This window comes from Podarcis pityusensis, assembly GCF_964106645.2.
Source record: "Podarcis pityusensis genome assembly, chromosome: 15".
Taxonomy (NCBI): domain Eukaryota; kingdom Metazoa; phylum Chordata; class Lepidosauria; order Squamata; family Lacertidae; genus Podarcis; species Podarcis pityusensis.
In genome coordinates, this window is record NC_138040.1 from 702537 (window position 1) to 721502 (window position 18966).

General features: G+C 54.7%; 1 protein-coding gene across 1 annotated transcript in view; it reads left to right on the top strand.

Moving 5' to 3' along the window:
• The first annotated feature begins 638 nt into the window (after window positions 1–638).
• Window positions 639–18966, top strand: part of RTN4RL1 (reticulon 4 receptor like 1) — a 62070-nt gene continuing 43742 nt past the window's right edge. Inside the window, exon 1 of the mRNA XM_080983983.1 lies at window positions 639–1113. Within this exon, the coding sequence (XP_080840109.1) occupies window positions 1101–1113 (13 nt within the window). The 5' untranslated portion in view covers window positions 639–1100. The remainder of the gene's footprint in view (window positions 1114–18966) is intronic.

Genomic DNA, 18966 nt, shown 5'->3' on the forward strand with positions numbered 1-18966 from the left:
GCGGCGGAGGGCGTGGCGGCGGCGAGGGAGGGTCCGCGCAACTCCAGCTGGTTGCCATGGAGATAAGGAGGGAGAGGGGCTCGCCGTCGCGTTGCCATGGCGGCCGCGGCTGTCTGTCAACTGGCCGCGCCTGCTCCTCCCCCTCCCCTGTCCGGGCTCACAACCCCCTTCCCCCAACCCGTCCGTGGCAGGGAAAAAGTGGGCCGGGGTCCCCTCTCCGCCGCTGAGAGGGACTCAGGGGACCCCGCATCGCGTTCCTCCTCCTCCCTAGCCCCGTCGGGGTCTTTGTCCCACTAGGGAAAGGCGAGCGCGCCGCGCCTGGGCTCTTTCTGCCGGCCGTCCAGGCGCGCCCCGGTGGCTCTCCGGGTCTTGCCCTCCCCGCAGGGCGCAGAATTAAGCATGGGAGAGATTATATCGGGTGGGGGGCGCTCCCCGTTTCCCGGCCAGGCCCCCTTTTCCGAAGCGAAGTCTCTCTCCCTCCCTGCGTGCGGGCTCCGCCTGTCCCTCCGTGGGGAGCTGTCGGGAGGGGCGCCGCCGCCAAGACTTTCATAAATTTTCGATGCGAAGCGGGAGGGAGGGAGAGCGGGGGGGAGGGAGGGAGGGAGGAGGCGGGGAAGGAGGCGGAGGGGGACCTGGCCCTGCCCATCCCGAGCCCAGCCCAGCCCTGCCCAGCCGTCGCTGCTGCGGGGAAGAGAGGCGAGGCGAGCAGGGGCGCAGCAGCGCGACGCCCTTTGGAGGCGCAAACCCGAGCGGGTGGAGAGGGGGCTCTGCGCGTTAAAGAGGGAGGCAGGAGGAGGAGGAGGAGGAGGAGGAGGCAGCCCGGCCAGCCCGGAGGGGGCGGCTCCCCCCCCTAAAAGCGCCGAGCCGAGCGGAGCCGAGCCGGCAGCGAGCAGCCAGGCGCGCAACGGAGAAGGAGAGTCGTCCGACCGCTTCGCCTGCCTTCTCTGCCTGCCTGCCTGCCGGCCGGGAAAACGCTGCCGCCGGCCGCGCGATGCGGCTGCCTGGAGCTCCCGCGAGCCCCGCTCGGATTATCTGCCGCCGTCGCAGTCGCCGCCTGCTGTGAGCGCCGCTCCGGGATCCGCCGCCGCGGCGCCTCCAAGATGCTCCGCAAAGGTGAGTCCGCAGAGCCCGCGAAGGAAGCGAGGGACGCAGGCGGCCGTCGCCAAACTTTGCCGCGCTGTCCGGGGGCTGCCGGACCCAGCCGGGGAGCGCAGGCCAGCAAACTTTCCTGGCCCCTCCGGGGGGAAGTGGGGGCGTCGGGGCTCCTTCCCGCGGGTCCCCGGAGTCGCGCCCGGACGAGAGCAGCGAGCCGCACGCTCGGCTCGGCTTCTCGGGGTACCTGGGGGGGGGGGGCGGAATGTGGCAAAGAGTAAAGAGGGGCAAGGCGGCGGGGAGGGCAGAGCAGTCTCTCCAAAGGGCTGTGGCAGGTGGTCCCCGTCGAACTGGGGAGGGTCAGGTGGTGTCCGGCCTGGAAGGTCCGGAGTGCGGGGCTGAGTCGCCACTTGGGCTTGGGCGGCGCTGCAGGGAAGGAGTCGACGGGGCGGGGTGGGGGGGGCAAGAGGATCGGAGCGCCCAACGGGGTGGGGAGAGGCCGGTCCCTCCCGGCTTCCTCGGATGTAAGGACGGTTTCTTTTGCTTCGTGATCCGCAGTCGCATTCTGGTTCGCGCGTCCCGCTGCCGCCTTCATCGGGGGTCCCTCGACGGGTCGGGGCTGCTGGGACCTGGCTAGCTCTCCGCGCGCGTTGTCAAGTCAAAGTATGGGGGGGCGTGGGGTCTCCCCCTTACCAAATGCGCCCAACTTTGCCGGCCCAATCTTGGGATGTCGCTCTGAGACCGACTTGTGTGCGTGCGCGCGCGCGCGCCCTAGGGTGATAGGGGTCTCAGGGGCGGGCTTGATCCGTGGGGCTGAGCGCGGATCTTTTCTCGGGACCCGAAGTGGGGCAGGGCGGAGGGGAGCGAGTACTGTAGCTGGTGCGCTCGGCTCTAATCTTTATGCGGCGGCGGTGGGGTCACAGTCGTGGCGGGGTCTCTAAAATCGGCTCAGGAGGTGGGATGGGGAGGCAGATCCCGCGCCTGGGCTCAGGCGCCTGGTCTTGTCACGGCAGCATCTGGCAAAGCGGTGCCACAGAGGCCCCTCGCAAGGAAGAAGGGAGGAAGGATGAGGCCTCGCCCTCCCTCCTTCCCACTCTCCCTTCCCACCCCCACCCCCGCTTTCTGCCCCAGTTTCCGAAGCTTAATCCGTGCCAAAGCAACTGCCCTCCTTCCTGACCGCGAGTCAGGGCCCAGCACCTATTTTTTAAAGGAGCACAGCTTCCTGAGCATGCACAGAGCGCCCTGAAGCCCGCTAGCCAGAATCAGCAGTCCCCTTAATAAAGGGGGGAGGGAGACTTTGATGTGGGGGTCAAGAGGTCAGTTTAGGACCACCTCTCCCCCATTCGGAAGTTGGCCACTGGGGGCTGGGGGCGGGGCGAGGAAGCTTTTTGGGTCCCGCGAAGGCGCGCGGGGGGCGAGGCGACTTGGCTAAGTGGCCCCGCTATGAATTCTTGCGAGTCTCGAAGCTGTCTTTCATTTGGATCTATCTGTACGTCAGCCACGCGGAGGAAATGCAGAAAAGAGCCAGCCCGGCCCGCGCTTCTCTGCCGAGCAAATATCGCCGCCCTGAATAATTCAGCAGCCGGGCCCGCTTCAGGCCACGCCCCCCACTCCCACCCCCACCCCCCAGAGGAGAAAGACCCCGGCCCCCTCTTGGCACCGGCGGCGGCCTCGCTGGTTCTGGGCCCCGGAAGGAGCAGGTCTGCTTTGGAGGGAGAGCAGCTCAGCCCCGGACCCCTCCAGGTCTCCAGCAACTGCCTCCAGGCACATATTTGCATCTCATTTGCATATAGTCGAAACAAAATAAAAAAATTCCTTCCAGTAGCACCTTAGAGACCAACTAAGTTTGTTATTGGTATGAGCTTTCGTGTGCATGCACACTTCTTCAGATACACAAAAGCTCATACCAATAACTAACTTAGATGGTTTCTAAGGTGCTACTGGAAGGAATTTTTATTATTTTTTATTTTGTTTCAACTACCAACACAGACCAACACAGCTACCTACCTGTAACCATTGCATATAGTCATCTTTTCATATTTAGGCGGCCATTCAGAGGGACAGTCAGGACAGAAGCAAAGTTGAGGTTGTTGTGAGTGGAGGTATGTGTGTACCTGGGGATATAAACACAGCCACATATATTCTCTCATATACACAGAGATTTAACATTATCTAAATATATCTCACATACATATAAAACCAACTTTGTTTCATGCAACCCACTTAGGTGTGTTTTTTAAAATCGATTAACATGCCACTTAATCTTGCCAAATATTTGTTTTATTTATTTATTTCATAAACTGCTTGTGAGGGTTGTTTTTTTTTAAAAAAAAACTATCAAGGGCTATATATGTTTTATTAAATCAATCAATACTATATCTCGTTAAGAGACCTGCAAGAAGACAACCCGCAAAGCAGTTATCTAATGGAATAATGTAAGGAAGAAGGTTCAGGAGATCCTAAGGCTGGGGCCAACGACTTGAGGCTAGCCCTCCCCACTTAACACCCCTGAATGGCAGGATCTGTAAGTAGATCTGGAGAAGCCTCTGCGGATCCCAAGGGCCTGAACCAGGTGGGGAGAGCAGCTGGGCTTCCCTTTGGGGCCTCTGGTGGGCCACTGTGAGGACAGGAGGCAGGACTAGGGGTGCATTTTTTAGCCTGGTCCAGCACGGCCGGTAGAGCTGTTTTTCTGATGCATGCCCTGGTCCCAGCACAAAGGGCAGAACATGGACCCCTTGGCCACAAACACCCCTTTCCTGGGTCCTGACCTTCTGTTGGATGAGGCTACTGGAAAGCATTCACATCACGCAAACTGTTTAGAGAGATAATTTCCCCCCAGTAAGTGGTATACAGTGGTACCTCTGGTTACATACTTAATTTGTTCTGGAGGTCTGTTCTTAACCTGAAGCACCACTTTAGCTAATGGGGCCTCCTCCTGCTGCTGCGCCGCTACAGCACGATTTCTGTTCTCATCCTGAAGCAAAGTTCTTAACCCGAGGTACTATTTCTGGGTTAGCGGAGTCTGTAACCTGAAGCGTATGTAACCTGAAGCGTATGTGACCTGAGGTACCACTGTATAAATTTTGCCAGGTAAATAAATCTGGCCAGGACTGGGGTTGAACTGTGGAACTCCCTGCCACAGGAAGCAGTGTCAGCATGGCCACCAACTTAGAAGATGAGCAAGGCTAATGATAAGGATATCAGTGGCTATGCTCCTGACAACCAGTTGCTAGAAAGCACAGGAGCGGAGAGGGATCTCTTGCTCAGATCCCACTTGCTGGTTGGCCACTGGGAGGGGAGGACGCAGGACTAGATGGCCCACTGGCCTGATCCGGCAGGTTCTTCCTGTGTTCTTAAGGCCCCCTCCCCTCACTAACCGAGTCAACCATTTGCACATCTGAGGTTGTTTTGCACATTTTGCTTATTTTTCACGGTTCTCTAAGTTGCTTTGAGGTTTTGTGGGGGAAGAGACATGATGATGAGAACTCCCGGCAACCAGCAGAGCCACAGAGGGATGATGGGAATTGTAGTCCAGCCGGAGCTGGATTCTGGCCAAGGCTGCTTCGTTGGGTGAAGGGGCAGACCCCAGTCCTGGGAATGGCAGGCAGCCTGGTTCAAAGGGGCCAAACCCCCAAGGTAGCACTGCTGAGGGTCACCTGAAGCAGCTTCCTCCAGCAGGACTGGCTCTCCTGCCTCTGTGAAAGGGCTGCAGCCACAGAGTTAAGACTGGGGTCCCCACTTCTGTGCTTGAGGAGGAGGGTGGGGCAATTCTGGAGGTTGTTCCTGGGGGACCCACCACACCCCAAAGCTTTTTAAAACCTATTCTAAGTCTCTTTAGAATCCAGTGCCTGAGCTTGTCTCAGGACACATATTATAGGACCTGGGGTGGGGGCAGGCAGGGACCTTTTCAATCCAGGGGCCACATTCCATCCCAGGCAACCTTATGAGGGCCACTTCTGACATTGGACTAGATGACCCATTGCGTCCTTTCCAGCTTTAAAATTCTATGATTTGATGGTGGGCGGAGCCAAAAACAAAAGTGGGCAGGGCAAGGAATGTGAATGGTTAGCTGGTGTCTACGCTTTCAAAGCCTCTCTCTCTCCACCCTCCATCGAGGCAGCCCAGAGGCATGGGCAGAGTTCAAGGACACATCTGCAGCCTTGCACAAGCACTCAAGGATGGTGTGAGGCAGAGCCAGGGAGGGGCGTGGCCTGGGAAAGCCCCAAGGAAGGCGGAGGGGGCTCCTAGTCTGAGGGCCCCCCTCCCCTTGTAGGATCACAGGAGTGTCTTGCAGTTCCTTGGCCTGACCTGCCAAGGCAGGATCACCCTCAGCCCATAGCAGCTGCTCCTCTCACCCAACATGCCAGTCAGAGTACGGAGCAAACGGCTCTGGATGGCTCAGGCTAGTGAGCCAAATCACGTGTAGCTATGGGAGGTGGCGCAGGTGTGTTTTTGTGGGTTCTTAGCCACTCTGAAAGGCCTTCTCAGATCCCTTCCAGGTTCCCTTGCATGAGATGTCAGGATGCTGAGATGCTGCCTAGAAGGGTCTGTGTGTGGTCCAGGCAGATAGAGAGGGAGACTTCCAGATTCCTGCCCCTCTCCCTTTGACCTCTGTGCTGACCTGTCCTTTGAAGGCCAAGGGATGTGTGCTGGCTGCATCCCTTCCCCTTCCGCCTCTTCCCTCACACTTTTGAGGTCCTCTTGGAGAGCAGAGCTTCTTTGCCCCTCCAGCTGGTTAGTGACCCAGGGCGATAGACTCCTGCCCAGTGCACTTCCCTCAATAAACACCAGCTTCCTAACTCTCTCAGACTTCAGAGGTGTTCTCCAAAGACCCATTTCACCAAAGGTGACTTCTGCTGTTGCATACGCGCTCCGGAGGCCAACTGGAGATTCCTTTGGTGTCCCCAGTTCCCAGAGCATCAGGGAGGTCCAGTTCTTACACCAGGGATAGTCAGTGGGCTGGGCTGTGGGGAGCAGCCCTCCCCACCCCAGCAACCCCACCCATTCTTTTAACATAAAGGTGCACTTGACATTTTGAAGACTGTGCCACTTGCAAAGGAAATTTCAAAAGATGAATAAGGAAACGGGGGAACCTACACCTCGCCCCCCCCCCCCATCCTAAGAACAGGCCAACCGGATCAGATCAAGGGATGGAGGCAATTCAGGAGGGTTGCTGCTTTGGTTTAAGGCTTCTCCAGGTCGGGGGGGGGCATAAATAAAAGTTTAAGGCATGGGGATAGGAGAGGTCACAAATGACAGTCTCTCCAAAAGAGTGGAATTAGTGAGGAGATGAAAGGAGCCCCAGACTCCTAGCAGTAGAAAAATGGCAAGAAATGAGATCCTGGTGGAACATTAGGAGGACATTTCTAAGCCATTTCATGGGGGGAATGGATGATCTTTGGAAGGTGGCAGACTCAGGTGGTCACCTGTCAGGGATTTTTTTAGCCATGGCTCCTGCATTGCCCCTTCCAACTCTACAATTCGATGATTCGATGGAAGAGGAAGCTCAACATATCCTACCAAAGAGATGAGACCTTCCCAACGCAGGAAAAGAAAACACGTGTCCAGAGATGTCACAGATGAATGGTGAGGCATCTTGGGGCTTTGGCAGAGGAGACGGAGCCCAAATATTTAAATAAATAAACCGGCGAATGGATTGAGGAGAAGCAGAAATGGTGCCAGAAGGCCCTGACCAGAGCAAGAAGAGGCTTTCCTCCAGCCAAGTTGGGGCAGAGAGCCAGCGGTAGATAATTGGGACCACAATAGAGGCTTATAAAATGATGCAAGGCCTAGAGAAAGGGGACAGAGAAGTGTTTTTCTACCTTTCTACGAACATGTGAACTTGTGGATATCTAATGTTGGGAGATTCAGGAGAGACCAAAAAAAAAAAAGCCCTTCTTCATGCAGCGCAGAGTTAAACTCTGGAACTCCCTGCCACTGGAGGCAGTGACGGCCCCCAACTTGGAGGGCTTCAGAAAGAGGATTAGACAAATTCATGGAGGAGGAGAGGGCTATGGTGGGCTACTGGCCAGGATGAGCTATTGCTCTGCCTCCACAGTCAGAGGCAGTGATGCTTCTGAAATACCACTTTCTGTGAATCTCAGATAGGAGAGCACTGCTCTTGTGATCAGGCCTTTCTTGCAAGCAGCCCATTTGCGGGGGACAGAATCTGGTTGGCTACTGTGAAAACAGGATGCTGGACTAGAAGTTCCCTCCGCTCCTTGGTCCCTTCTGCTGATCTTGCTCTCCCTCTCTCTTCCGCACCTCCCTTTAACCCCCGATGCGAAACTGGAGTCCCAGGCTTGTTGCCCCACCAGGTCCCTCGCTCACTTTGAGGGCTGCAAAGACAAGGAAGGCCCTTAAATTATTTATTTGTGGCATTTCCGTGTTTCCCCAAAGCCAGATTACATCAGAAGTTGAAATGCAAAGTAACGCACACACAGGATAAAAAAGAAACAGCGACAGAGAGACTAAACCAGGCTGCGCTGAGTGAGTCGGAAATGAGAGTTGGGAGTTTGAGTATACATACTGGCCCACTAGCCACCTCACGCCCAGTTGGGGAAGGTTCCGTCCGCCATCTTGATTCGAAATGGTGTCCCAATTTAATCAAAACCCAGGTGAAAACCTGCTTTGCGATCTTGCATTGCAGGTTGTTGGGCTAGACCAGGGGTCAGCCAACTTTTTCAGCAGGGGGCCGGTCCACTGTCCCTCAGACCTTGTGGGGGGCCGGACTATATTTTTGGGGGGGGAGGGAATGAATGAATTCCTATGCCCCACAAATACCCCAGAGATGCATCTTAAATAAAAGCACAATTCTACTCATGTAAAAACACACTGATTCCCGGACTGTCTGCGAGCCAGACTGAGAAGGCAAATGGGCCGCATCCTGCCCCCGGGCCTTAGTTTGCCTACCTGTGGGCTAGACGACCTCAGTCGGTGGAGCAGGAGACTCTCAATCTCGGGGTTGTGGGTTTGGGCAAAAGACTCCTGCATTGCAAGGCGTTGGACTAGATGACCCTCGTGCTCCCTTCCGACTTGACAGTTCTATGACTCTGTGTTCAGGAAACATTTGGCTCTGAGGTCTCACAGGGTGCCCAAGTGCACAGCAGGCAGAAAAACCTGAGCCTTCCAAAATATACAGCAGGGGGGAAGAAGGGGGCTGGGTGAAACCAGAGGTGTCTGTGATGTGATAGAAATAAAGTGTGCTGGGTGTGTGTGTTAATCCTGGCCAACTCATCCCTGTTGCTGCTGCTGCTCCCTGTCTCCTCATTTCACCTCTCATCCCTCTGTTTTGACCAGCGGGAGAAGCCTCTTTCCCCACATCCCGCCTTTCAGGTGAGACCCACTTGGTGGGAAGAAGGAAACACGGAGTTTTCCTCTTATTTAGCACAGCACCCACCACATGGAGCTCCCTGCTCTGTAGGAGTCGTCTCTCACCCTTCCCTTAATGGTCTTGCCTTATCTTGCCAATATTTGGGGTGGGAGGGCCATAGCTCAGTGGTACAGAGCACCTGCTTTGCAGGCAGAAGGTCCCAGGTTCAATCCCTGACAGCATCTCCAGGTGACAGGAGCGAGCCAGCATTCAATCACACTGAGCAAGCTGGAGTTAACTCTTTATTAGCAAGACAGTGTCTGCACAGGAGTGTCCATCCTATGAGCACAGCAATTCTTCACTAGGTCTTGCCCCCCAGGAAGCAGTTGCAGAGACTGAAGGCCCCGCCTCCCCACAGCTAAATTCCCTCCTGCAAGCAATCTGAGACTGTGCCTGCTTGCAGCCGACCTCTCCTCCGCCCTTTTCATGGCTCTCCTGGTTCTGGGAGACCAAGTGGGAGGCGAGTGTGTCGCAGCAGGACACCTGTGACTCTTCCCCAGCCAGACTCATCTCTGCCTCTTGGCTTCCTTCCTCTCCTGCTTCAGCTTCTGCCTCTGATTCTGGACTGCTGTCTGCCACAGACTCTCCCAGCTCACTAAGTCCTGTTCTGCTTCAGCTTCCAACACCTCCTTCTCCCAGCCCTCTCCCTCTGACCGCTCATTGTTGTCCCATCCTCAAACCCCAGTCTCTGAACCTTGTTCCCTTGGGGTTTCCCCAGCCGGTTCCTCCCACCAATCCTTTGCATCCAACCAGTCCATGACCCCAGATAGGGCTGGGAGACAGTCCCTGCCTGAAACCCTGCAGAGCCATTGCTGCTGGCCGGTGTGGATGACACTGAGCTTGAAAGGCCCTTGGCAGATGTCAGCCTCTGGTCAGCCAAAGGGAGGGCTCTAGATGAACTCATGGTTTGGCTTGGAATTAAGGCTGCTTTCTTTTCTTCCTCTGTGTAAACATCCCAGTATGATTGACGGTGCCTTGCAGGCTCCTTGCTTGTGGGGAGAAAATAAACACCTGAATCTGTTGATTGACCTCGGTCTGCCTCTGGGGGGAATCACAGCGCTGCCTGGGAGCTGACAAGACCCCCTGGGAAGAGCAGCTTTTGGGGAGAGCTGGGTTGATCTGAGAGCTCTTTTTAAGAACATCAGAAGAGAGCCCGGCTGGATCAGGCCAGTGGCCCAACTGGACCAGCACCCTCTTTTCATAGTGGCCAACCAGATGCCTCAGAAGCTGCTGCTTTCACCTTGTCTGGAGGCATCTAAGCAGAGCTCTTAGGTTCCTTCTGCAATGCCCAGTCAGGCGGCTGCCAGGGACTCCTAGCGGGTGCTGCAAACAGAAAGGGCCCTAATGGGGCAGGAAAGTGAGGTTCAAGTGTGCAGGTGTGGATCACAGCCCCAGGACACCCCACCGTATCTTTATTGGGCTCGAACCAAACACCCAGTACTTTGGGAATGAGGCCTTGTCCTCCTTGCCAGCCCCACTGGGATGTCGCCACCTCCTTCAAACGGGACAGCAGATGGAAATAACCCCAGACCCAGAGGAGAGCTAGTTAGCGGCTGCCTCTAATCCAGATTAAGGGGCTTGCAAATCGAGAGCAAGTCCTCTGATCAGGAGATGCCTGCAAAACGTGTAATCCCGTTCACATGGCGAATTAATCCAGATTAACTCCCCCCCCCAACCCTGGTGTGGAGAAGGGCCACTTCTCTCAGCCCTGGCTGGTGATAGCCTAGTTTGACAGCCTTGGGGGCTCATGGGGTGAGGGGGCTTTGTCAGTGTTTGCTGTCCTGCGAGTGTGTTGAGGGGTTATTATTGTTGGTGCCCCCTTGCCGTGAGGGACTGTGCCACCCCAGTGTGGGGAGGAAGCAAGGCAGGCCGGGGAGCTCCTGGAGCGACAGACTCTGACCCGGCAGAGCCGTGTGGGGAGAGGAAGGTCGCTTCAAGGTCAAGGCATATGGCAAGGTGGTTGGGCGGGAGTGGGGTGGGGGCTCAGGAACCCCAGCAGAGACGTTGTGTCCCCCCCTCTATCGCTTTGCTAAAAGGGTTCACTTGGCAGCTGGGCAAGAGAATCGAATTAAGTTATTTGCACTTAGTTGCTCTTCTAATGCAGGGAAGGGAGCCTGCAGGGAGAGTCAGAGGGAGGGGCAGGAGGGGGTGGGCACGGAGCTGGCCTGGGCTTGAGGCCCCCCCCCCAAAAAAAGGCCTTCTCTTTCTGCTCTCCAGGAACTGTGAAACTGCTTCTGCAAGGTAGGCAACAGCAACTGGGCTCTGCAGAAATAAATGTCAGCTCTAGCATTTGACCAGAGCCGCAGGGTGCAGATCCAGGGTGTGTGACTGTGGTTTTGCCCGTGCTGCTATGCATGCCCCTGAGCCCCCAGGCCATGTCCCACCACTGGGGGCCATCAAATTGTACAATAGGAAGGGACTGCCAAGGGACATCTAGTCTACCCCTAGCAACGCTGTGTGTTCAGAGCTGTGTACGTGTGTCACCCACTCCTCTAAGCCAGTGGGCTCCCTAATCTCCATTATTTATGTGTTGCCCTTGTAGCCCTTTGCTTTCTCAAGGGAGCATGCCTTGCTCTTCCCTCATTTAAGCGCCACAACAACCCTGCGAGGTGGGTGAGGCTGAGAGGCAGTGCCTGTTTTCCAAGGTCATCCAAGGAGATTTGACTCCTGGTCTCTCCCAGGCCTTCGCTACTTGGGTGCAGGCAGCCAGAGACCAACTGGCAGCTTCTCAACACCCCAAGGCAGCCACTCTTCCTGGGAGACAAGGACAGGGCAGAGAGAGAGAGAGAGAGGGAGCGGCGGCAGCAGCAGATGGGTTCTTCTGGGACTGTCTAGGACAGCCTTTCTCAACCTTGGGTCCCCAGATGCTGTTGAACTACAACTCCCATCACCACTAGCTAGCAAGGCCAGAGTTCAGGGATGATGGGAGTTCTAGTCCAACAACATCTGGGGAGCCACAGGTTCAGAACCGCTGGTCTAGGACTTGGAAGCCTGTCCTGGGAGACTTCCCTCCTGAACAACAACAACAACAGGAAATCAAAAGCTCTCTGCACATGCTCTCTTTTTCTGACGCCACACATCACCTGGGACCAGGGCTTGGTATTGAAGGTAGAGATTCTGAGGCCCAGGTAACTGGTCTGAGAGGGGTCCCTGGAGGGATTCCCGTTGTGAGGAAAGGTTGGGGAGAAAGGCAGGAGATAGGGGCAGTCAGGCCACCCCCTGACCCTAGATGGGGGCACAGTGGTGCTTGTGGGAGACAGTTCATTCAGTTTATTTTTTAACTGCGAACCATCCCGATTCATGCTTTCAAAAAAACGCAAACTGAAACTCGCCCGCCCTTCAGAAATCTGCACTTCTCTGAATTTTGCAACGCAGTTCTCCCTACATAAATGCATGCACTGGGTTTAAGTGTGCAGATAAATGAGTATATCAGTGAAAGTAACATGCCAAAAGGGGCAGAGTGTTAGAGAAAATTGCTCTGCAGAAATGTGTTTGTGAGGAGGAATTTGACTAAGATGCTGAGGAATTTTCAGGGAGCTTTTTTTAATAAAAAAAATTGTATTGCAGATCGCTGCGGAAATGTAAGAGAGCTGAATTTAAGATTAGGAGTGAGATTAGCGTGAGAAATTGAAATGGAGCCCTCCCTCCCTTGGCATTTGGCTTGGGGGTGGGGAAGCCTCTTCTTCCTGTCTTCTGGATAATGGATAGCCTTGTCATTGCAGCCCCTTCCTCTTAGCCTTTGCTAAGACCATCCTCTCTCTTCTCTGGCCCAGAGAGTTCAGGAAATAGCCCTGATGATCTGCTTCGGAGGGGCCAGCGGCTGGGGTGCTCCACTGCCCTCTTTTATCCTCACAACAATCCTGCGAGGTGGGCTAGGCTAGGCTGAGAGGCTGTGACTGATGCAAAGTCAGCCAGGGAGCTTAGGAGCATAGGAAGCTGCCCTATACTGAGTCGGGCCACCGAGTCTGGCTTAGTATTGCCTACACTGACTGGCAGAAGCACCCCGGGACTCTGGGGAAAAGGTCTCCCTCAGCCCTTCTCTGGGTGATGTCGCTGGAGGTTGAACTCAGGACCTTCTCCATTCCAAGCAGGGCTCCCCCACAGAGCTGGAGCTTTCCCCTTAGAAATATAGACTATAAGAGCACGATCTCTCCCTCGGGAAGTGGCAGACTGTCGTTTTTAAGCAGAGGTTGGATGGCAATCTGTCTTGGATGCTTTCGCTGAGATTCCTGCATTGCAGTGGGTTGGACTAGATGGCCTTTGGGTATCCCTTCCGGCTCTACATTTCTTTGATTCTATGATAAGGCTGATAACCCTGTTGGATCACCTAGTCCAGCCTCCACTTCTCACATATTCCCCAAAGGGAAACCCCAAGCAGAGCCTGAGGGAAGCAGCAGCTCTCCCCACCTGTGATTCTCAGCAGCCAGCATTCAGAGGCAGTGGCTGAGAGGGCATTTGAACCCAGGTCTTCCAAGTCCTAGTCCAACACCCTAACCACTGCGCCACGTTGCCTCCCGGTGGTCTTACCACAGCCTCCCGTCTGGCGATTCTGCTCTTTCCTTCAATCAGCTCCAAGGGCTCCTTTTCCGTCTCCACTGCCAGCGTAGCGATTGTAGTAGTACTAAACGGGGGCGTTTCTCTGATGCTGGATTTGACTGATGGCCTTGTGTTGGGTCCTTATTCCCCGTTTTGTTTGGCAAATTTATTGTTTCTATTTTTAGTGGATCTTATCATGGATGCGTGGCGTTGCTCTCTGGGCAAGGTGCTTTGAATAATTCACTGCCCCAACCCCTTGAAAGGTGACTAATGAGCAAATCACCCATTGCACATCTTGGGGCCCAGGAACTGTAGAGTTGTAAGGGCTTCCAAGGGTCCTCTAGTCCACCCCCCCCCCCGCAGTGCAGGAATCTGTGCCCCACCCATTTCCCCCACCCATAGCGGAGAGGGACTTTTGCCAGCCTCTTCCTCTCCAATGCAGAGGAGCACATTTGAGTTTCAGCTCCAGAACGCAGCAAGCAGGCTATGGGAGTCCAAGTCTTTTTACAGGGACGTGTTTCGGGGGGGTCTTTCACCCCATTTTTAACATTTCAGGCTGTTTCTCAATTTGCAGTTGCTCCATGTCAGAGTAGACACTCCTATGCTAAATGGATCAATGGCTTCCTGACTCAACAGAGGTTTGGTTGGTTAGAGAATCATTGGATTGGAAGGGACCCCAGGGGTCATCTATTCCAACCCCCGGCAATGCAGGGATAATTTCAATGCAACCTTCTAGGGGCCACATGCCAGCAGTGGGCAGGGCCAGAGGAAACAGTGGGCAAGCAACAGATGCGAATTTTGCCTTTGTACAGTAGCTTGGTTTTGAGTCGCTCTCCTCCATCCAGGCCAAGCAAAGAGGCACTATTAAAAGCCGGACTCAAAGAGGTTGTGAAGAAGGGCTGTGGTCCAAGGAAGAATCCCAAGGGCCAGGCAGAGAGGCATCTGGGAATTTGGGGGCTGGTGATCCCTGCGGTGGACTTGGCCTCCGATGGAACACTTTCCTCCAAGCCAGTAAAAAAGCAGAGACTCTCTTTGTGAACTGTCCTCACTCGGAGTGTACCAGAAAAGTTGGGCGCAAGAGCTGGTTTAGGATGCCAGGCTTTTCTGTAATCCCATCCAGACCCCCAGCACAGCTGCCCCCAAACAACCCCACCCAGAGGGGTCTGTGCAAACAGAGGAGGGAGGGATCAACCTCCTTCTCTTCCTCGTCTTGGCAATCCGGTTCAGCTCTCCTCCTTTTTCTGTTTGTGATTTCCAACCCCCCCCCAAAAGCCCGCATGAAAATCCATATGCAAATCTCTGTGTGCATTTCCCTTCCCATACAGCAAACCTCGTACGACACATTTTTGCACTTCCTTTCCTTTGAGTGCACCCCGTTCCCCTAACAGATGCTTTTTTGGGTGTGCAAGTTTTGGGGTGGAGACCAGACACATGGCAGAACTCAGGGAAATGTTGGGTTTGGAAGGACAACCACCATGTCCCAGCCTTGGCTCAAGAAGTGCAGCTGAGGTCACTGTTTAATGGAAATGGAACACACTTCTCTCCTGTCCAGAGGGGCTGGGTTATCTTTGGGGGGGGGGGGAGAGCACTGGCCAGCTGGGAAAATGATGTCACGACAACAGTGACAGAGGCCTGGAGCCAGGCAACGGGGGAGCCTGGTGAAGCCCATGGAAGGAGCTGGACCACAGCAGAGAGAGGGCAGGAAAAGCAGGGGTGGGAGAGATAAAGGCTTGAGGGAGAAGGGGGTGCCCTTGGAGATGAACTGCAGAGGCTCCCTGATGAACACAGGAAAGCTTCAGTGCACATCTTTGGGAAAGGATTTTCCAAAGGACTGTGTTACTATCCTGGATGCCCCCCCCCTCCATGTCCCAAATTCAAGCAAGCTTCCCTTTGGACTTTGGAGGGGCTCTCTGGGAGGGCAGGCACTGTTGGGGCGTGCGTGTGAGCATGCTTTGCCAAGGACCCAAAGATTGGACAGATTCATGGAGGAGAGGGCTATTGATGGCTCCTAAGCCACGATGGCTCCGCTCTGTCCTCCACTGTTGGAAGCAGCAATGCTTTGGAACACCAGTCGCTGGAAGCTGCAGGGAGGGAGAGGGCTGTTGCGTGTTCAAATCCTGATTGTGGGCTTCCCAGAAGAGGCATCTGGTTGACCAAGAGCCCCACTCCTTTGTACACCTCCCTCCCGTCCATCTTGCCTGGGACTGGCAGTGCCGATCCAGCTGGACCAAAGGCTTAGCGTTGTCTCGAGGTGGCGCCTAAGCAACACCCCCCCCCCAAGCTGCACTCTGCTGGTCCCTCAACGTCTGGGGTGGGAGACAGCCTTGTCTGCTGGAATTTTGCTAAAGGAAGGCAGGGCTGAGATTATATTGCTCATTTCCAAGCGTTGAGAGACTCTGGGGTTCCAGCGCTTCCACAGGTTCCAGTTTCCTGGAAACGAGGGACAGCGGAGATTGTGGTGTCTTTAGCGTATAGAATCATAGAAATGTAGAATTGGAAGGGACCACAAGGATAATCTAGTCCAACCCCCTGCAATGCAGGAATCTTTCGCCCAACATGAGATTCGAACGCATGTCCCTGAGCATGTCCCTCATGCTCTACCAATCGAGCGATTGGTTTTATTAGATATGGTTTTATTGACATGTCTGTACAACCTAAGGCTAAGATGGAGGGACTCACAGCCGTAACACCCCCCCCCATCTGCTTCTCCCATCATCACAGCCTTGGGATCAAGCATGGCTCTATCCCTCTGGCTTCTGCCTGCGTCTTTCTCCCAGTTCAGCTCACTCTAGCTGAGAGAATAGCTCACTACCTGGCTGTTGTCCTCCTAAATCACATCCACGTTTCCGAGTGTTGGTGCTGACCTGGAAAGCCCTAAACGGCCTTGGTCCTGTGTACCTGAAGGAGCATCTCCACCCCCATCATTCTGCCCGGACACTGAGGTCTAGCGCTGAGGGCCTTCTGGCAGTTCCCTCAATGCGAGAAGTGAGGTTACAGGGAACCAGGCAGAGGTCCTTCTCAGTGGTGGCGCCCGCCCTGTGGAACACCCTCCCACCAGATGCCAAGGCAATAAACAACTGTTTTACTTTTAGAAGACATCTGAAGGCAGCTTTAGGGAAGTTTTTAATGTCTGATGCTGTATTGTTTTTAATATTCGGCTGGAAGCCGCCCAGAGTGGCTGGGGAAACCCAGCCAGATGGGCGGGGTATAAATAATAAATTATTATTATATTATTATCCAGGTGAGGTGGGATGGAGCGCCCACCCATTAGCCTGCCATTAGGGAGCTTACCCCTTCAGCCACACAGCCCTTGCCTAGACAAAAGGTGGCCCCAAGGATGGAAATCCGCCTGGCTAGTTGAAGAATGGGGTCCTCTGTTAGATCTTAACCCTAGCTGAGTAGAAGGCTCCAGGAATTAGAGGGGACTCGGGAATCAGGCAGACGGAGGCACCCCGCCAAAAAAACCCTCACAACAATATAAATAAATGAGCTTTGGATACAAGTGTGCTGCAAATACTTGAAAGGTGCACATCCCCCCCCCCCCCGACACACTCCCTGCCTGCCTTCCTGGACCCCCTGTGCTCGCCTGCCTGTTTGGGTTGCTGGGCAGGCTTTGATGCCTGTTAATGAGACTCTCCCCTTAAACGGGCTTCACTCTGGTGTGAATTTAATGCTGATCCAATTTGCTGACAGCAGCAAAAGCCACGGGGGCAGAAAATGCACAGGAGGAGGAGAGAAGGGGGGCTAGTTCAATCTGCAAAGGTGCCCCCAAGGATAAAGGTCCGGGGGCAAGGGGCGGAGAGGTCAGCTCCTGGCCACAGGGTGGGGGGCTCTGCAACTGGGTGTGTCCATCTTCACGTGGCCTAGAGCTGGCTGGGGAGCAGGGAACAGAAGGATGGACAGACATCTAGTGCCATTCCTGGGGAAGATGCAGAGTGCCTTGGACCAAGCCAGACCTTTGGGTGCATCTGGCTCTGTGTTGTCTACACTAGCTGGCAGCAGCAAAAGAAGCTGGCATGGTGATGCAAAGTCAGTTCCATCTAACTCAGCGTTGCCTACACTGACTGGCAGCCTTGGCTCACTGGCGGTTCGGACAGAGGAGTCTTTCCCAACCCTAGCTTTCTTTCCCAAACAATAAACTAAGGTCCCAGGTCTCATGGTTATGGAATAAAGGGCTGATTTCAGTAGGAAAGGAGGAAGCTGATGAACCCAGTGTTAGAAATGTAGATACAGTATATCAGCGAGGCGCCAAATGACTCCTTAAACCGGGGTTACAGTTGCCAAAATGGAATGCCTTGTTGCCATTTTGGGGGCAGACAGCTCGAAAGTTGTATGTTTCAGTGTGACTTTTGGGTTCCTGAAATTCATTCTGATTGTGCAGATAAAATACCATGGATAGAATCCTACAGGTTGTGCTGCGAGAGTGCGAAAACAGTCCAGATCCAAGGATCTCCAGGCAGGCACCTCCAGAGGGTGGAGACTTCAGGTGTCATCCTGGCGCCCAGGCATCTTCACTGGGTCACAAAAGTGGCTGATAGCCAGGGCCAAAATGCTCCTGATTTGAACCCGGGACCTTCTGCATGCAAAGACTCAATGACCTTTGAGGTCCCTTTGTAACTCCGTGGTTTTGAACTTAGGGTGAGAGGTGTGCGCGCTGGGGATTGTGAGCTTACCTTGTTGGCATTGAGGTTTTGCAGAGAACAGTCACAGACTGTGGGTCTCTGGCCCCTCGTGAGCCTCCCTTTGGGGGCACCTGGCCACTGCGAGGAAGGGCTGCTGGACTAGAGGGACCCCTTTTGGCCTGATCCTGCAGCCGCCAGGCTCTACTGATGTTCTTATCTTCAGCACCACACCTGATGCCTTTTATTTATTTATCCATCTCACACCCTTCCTCATCCTGCTTCTGCCCCTTCGGCCTGATCCAGCCGCCATGAGGCTCTGATGTTTGCATTTCACGGCTATTTCCACACGCCTCCCATGCCCAGGTGTGCGCATATACCTGCCAAACATCACCTACGTGGCTGTGATGACAAGGGGACTGGGCTCCATATACAAAAGCTCATGATGACACAACGAATCTGTTGGCCTCTAAGGGGCCACAAGACTCCTCTCTGCTGCTTTTTCTGCAACAGACCAAGAGAGCTGCGAACCCCGCTGGAAACTGGGGCGTGTCTTGCCTTTTGCTCTCCTTGATGCACTGCAGTCCCTCTGTCTCCCACTGGTTTGGAGTGGAGGGCAGGGGTGAAACTGGGCTTTATTTCACCCGAGTCAAAGACCCAGTTTGCCGCACTCCCAGTGCACACACACACAGGCTGGGAGCCTAAATGGCGCCCCTCTGGAGGCTTCACCCGGGGGAAAAAAAAACAGATAGCCCCCTTCTGCCAGCTACAGGATTGGTGGAGGGTCTGGAGGAAGTGGGAGACTCAGCAAGTCCAGGGCTGTATCCAGCCCCGTCCTTTAGCTTAGGTGCCCAGCCGACTGGGATTTCAGCATCCAATTTTAAAAGCCACACACACAGACACAGAGGGAGGTGCAGGCCCTCCACTGCCAGGGCTTGTGCCTTATGTGCCGCTCTCTTATTTTTTAATAATTGAGAGTAATAAATATGTATTCCTCCTTCCTTCTTCCTCCCACCCTCCGCAGCTTGTCAGCTCCCAGCGCCTCTCCTCTGATCAGGCCGCATCTTTCCTTGAGTGCAAAAAAAAGTGGGGGGGGGGGAGAAAGGGGGGAAAATCCTTTAAGCAAAAAAGGATTAAAGCTGGGAAAGTAGGGCTCTTATTGCCAGCGACTGAGGCCTCTTCTGGAAGGAGCCACCCTCCGAGGTTGGGAAAGGAGGCTGCCAGGGGCGGGGAGGCGAGGTTTCTTGGCCAAGGCCACTGATGGAGATGGGGGCGGGGGGGGCAGGAATCAGAGAGAGGCCCAGCCATGAAGCCCACTTCTTGTACAGTGGTACCTCAGGTTAAGAA